At 37.2% G+C, this 2,586-nt stretch overlaps 1 protein-coding gene across 1 annotated transcript; it reads left to right on the top strand.

Annotated features, from left to right (window-relative positions):
* The first annotated feature begins 550 nt into the window (after positions 1-550).
* LOC143714522 (uncharacterized) lies at positions 551-2,096 on the top strand. The gene is made up of 2 exons (XM_077205756.1): positions 551-573; positions 899-2,096. Exons 1-2 carry the CDS (start codon positions 551-553, stop codon positions 2,094-2,096), a joined length of 1,221 nt encoding a protein of 406 aa, XP_077061871.1.
* The last annotated feature ends 490 nt before the right edge of the window (positions 2,097-2,586 follow it).

Genomic DNA, 2,586 nt, shown 5'->3' with positions numbered 1-2,586 from the left:
ATAAGACACTTTTTGTTTGGAAAGGCAATTCGGTTGTTAAGTCGTGACGTAATAGACATGAGTCTGATCTTATATCTCAGACAAATGAGAAACGTTAGCAGATTATCATAACTGGTCTAATGTTTTTCCTTGCTATGTACACACATCTTCATGCTTCTACTTGTCTATAGACTGTTGCCAAAGCAAACGTTAGCTAGTTAACATTAGCCATAGCTTAGTTTCTTCTTAACTAGGCGGCAAAACAAGGCCTGACAAACGAAACATGATGCAAGATTTGGGTTTATAGCAACAAACAACATATAAAACCCATAGACTACATAAACCCTTTTCTTAAAGGGTTGGTTTCGCTTCAGCGCCAGTGGGTGTTAAGGATAGCACCCACTGGCGCCAAAGTTTCTTCATTCGTTTAAGATTTGTAACTTACCTTATCAACTGCAGCCATTTCCTCTTATTTTTCTCGTCACAGGGAAAGCGGTAGAATGACAGTTGAATGTCACTTGTTTTTTTTAACTCCGATCTATTTAAACAACACGGGACACAGCACTGCGGCATGTTAAAACTCGGGCGAAAGCGGTATGTAGGTAGAGAGGACCCGGCATTTGGACCCAAAACAGTATTATCGGGTGAATTACAGTAATTATTTCATAAACCTATTTGATTGTTTTATGTACAGCAAGCGAGGTATTGTAAGAATTTCACCTGAAATAAGTCTTTCTGGTCAATAGGAACATGGTACAACTTTTGAATAATAAAAAATCCCTTTGGTGAATGAATGTAATTTGATTCTAAAAATAATAAGAAGTAATCTTTGAATAATAAAAAATCCCTTTGGTGAATGAATGTAATTTGATTCTAAAAATAATAAGAAGTAATCTTTAAAAAAAACTTTTTTTTACAGACGTGAAAACTTCATCCCAAACTGCAACTCTAGGGTGTGCAGTTGGCATTTCCCCAATGGAAAAGCTGCTGGGCCATCAAGATTTGCTTGGAATGAGGGGAAGACTTTCCAATTCCCAGAGCACCTCAGCCATCTCCCTAAACGAAAGAAACAACTGGTCCCTAGCAATGGTGAGGATGAGGGAACGGATGCTGACATGGTAGAGACCCCATGTACTTCAAAAAGTCTTGTGGCACTTGAGGTGGAGAATGAGATGCTGAGGGAAGAGAATGAAAAATTGAAAAAACAATTGGAGAAACAGAAGCAAATTTTTTCCTTCAGTCAAATTTCTAATAGTCCTGACAGAGTTCAATATTTTACTGGATTGCCTGATGTTGCCACTGTCCTGTTTTTGGAAGCGCTTCTTTCTGAATTTGAGCTAAAATATCATTCTGATTGGACTGTCCAAATTATGCCCTTAGTTGATCAATTGCTCCTGACCTTAATGAAGCTTAGACTAAATTGCGGCCACATAGACCTTGCAACAAGGTTTAATTGTAGCACAGCCACAGTAACCAACATCTTCACCACCATCATTAGTGCCCTGTATGAGATTTTGTATGTCGGTTTGCTTGAGAACAACATCCCCTCCACAGGCAAGAATCAAACATCGCTGCCAGACTGCTTCCAGCCTTTCCCTAACTGTAGGATCGTGCTCGACTGCACAGAGGTTGCCGTCTCTAACACAGAGAGGCTTGATGCACAGTGCCATTTGTACAGCCAGTACAAAGGACGAACCACACTTAAGGCTTTAATAGGTGTTGCGCCTAATGGAGTTATTACCTTTGCCAGTGACCTGTACGGTGGGAGTGCCTCAGACAAGGCAATAACAGCTGACTGTGGACTTCTCCAACATTTACATCCTGGCGATATGGTTATGGCAGACAAGGGCTTCACAATTCGGGACATTTTGCCAGAAGGAGTTTCCCTGAACATCCCGTCTTTCCTTGTCAATGGACAATTTACGCAGGAGGAAGTGAACAACAACAGATTCATTTCAAAAGCTAGGATACATGTGGAGCGTTCAATTCAGCGACTGAAATTGTTTCACATTTTGGACCACATTCCATACCAGTTCAAACAAAATATAAACAAGATACTTAAAGTGTGTGTGTGTCTTACAAATTTACAAACACCCATTCTCCGTGAAATTGGATGAGTTAACTATTGTATATACATGAAATTCTGGGTGTAATTCATGTCTGTATATAAATAACTGTATTTATAGTTTTATTTTAATTATATATTTTTTTATTTTAAGGTGTCATTGTAACAGTGTAATTATATATTGAAGTACTAAGTAATATTAATTAACTACATGTACTTACTATAGGGTTAGGGTAGGATTAGGGTTTGGTTGAGGGTTAGTTGCATGTAATTATGATTCATTTACTGTTATTACTATGTAACTATGTAAGTACATGCAACAAATGTAACACACTGTAAAATAAAGGGTTACTTTTATAAGTTCTGTAGTATGAAGGGCCTACCAAACTATAATAATAAATATGTAAAAATTTGTGACATAATATAGATGTTAAATAATAATTAAAAATAAATATGTATAATAAATAACTTACCTGGCTTGTGTGAAATGTCACATTTTCATTTATTTGCAAATTTTACAGCACTACAACTGTGAGAGAATG

The sequence above is a fragment of the Siphateles boraxobius genome, unplaced genomic scaffold (genome assembly GCF_051911475.1).
Source record: "Siphateles boraxobius isolate OS27281-9 unplaced genomic scaffold, OSU_SipBor_1 55, whole genome shotgun sequence".
NCBI classification, from domain to species: Eukaryota; Metazoa; Chordata; class Actinopteri; order Cypriniformes; family Leuciscidae; genus Siphateles; species Siphateles boraxobius.
Note: the sequence above shows the minus strand (reverse complement) of the source record. Positions and strands in the feature narration are given on the sequence as shown.

Excerpts from the sequence above, each read along its gene's own strand:
- LOC143714522 (XM_077205756.1), top strand. The coding sequence starts at position 551 with ATGTTAAAACTCGGGCGAAAGCG. Across the intron at positions 574-898 it reads TTAAAACTCGGGCGAAAGCG|ACGTGAAAACTTCATCCCAA; the intron begins GTATGTAGGTAG and ends TTTTTTTTACAG.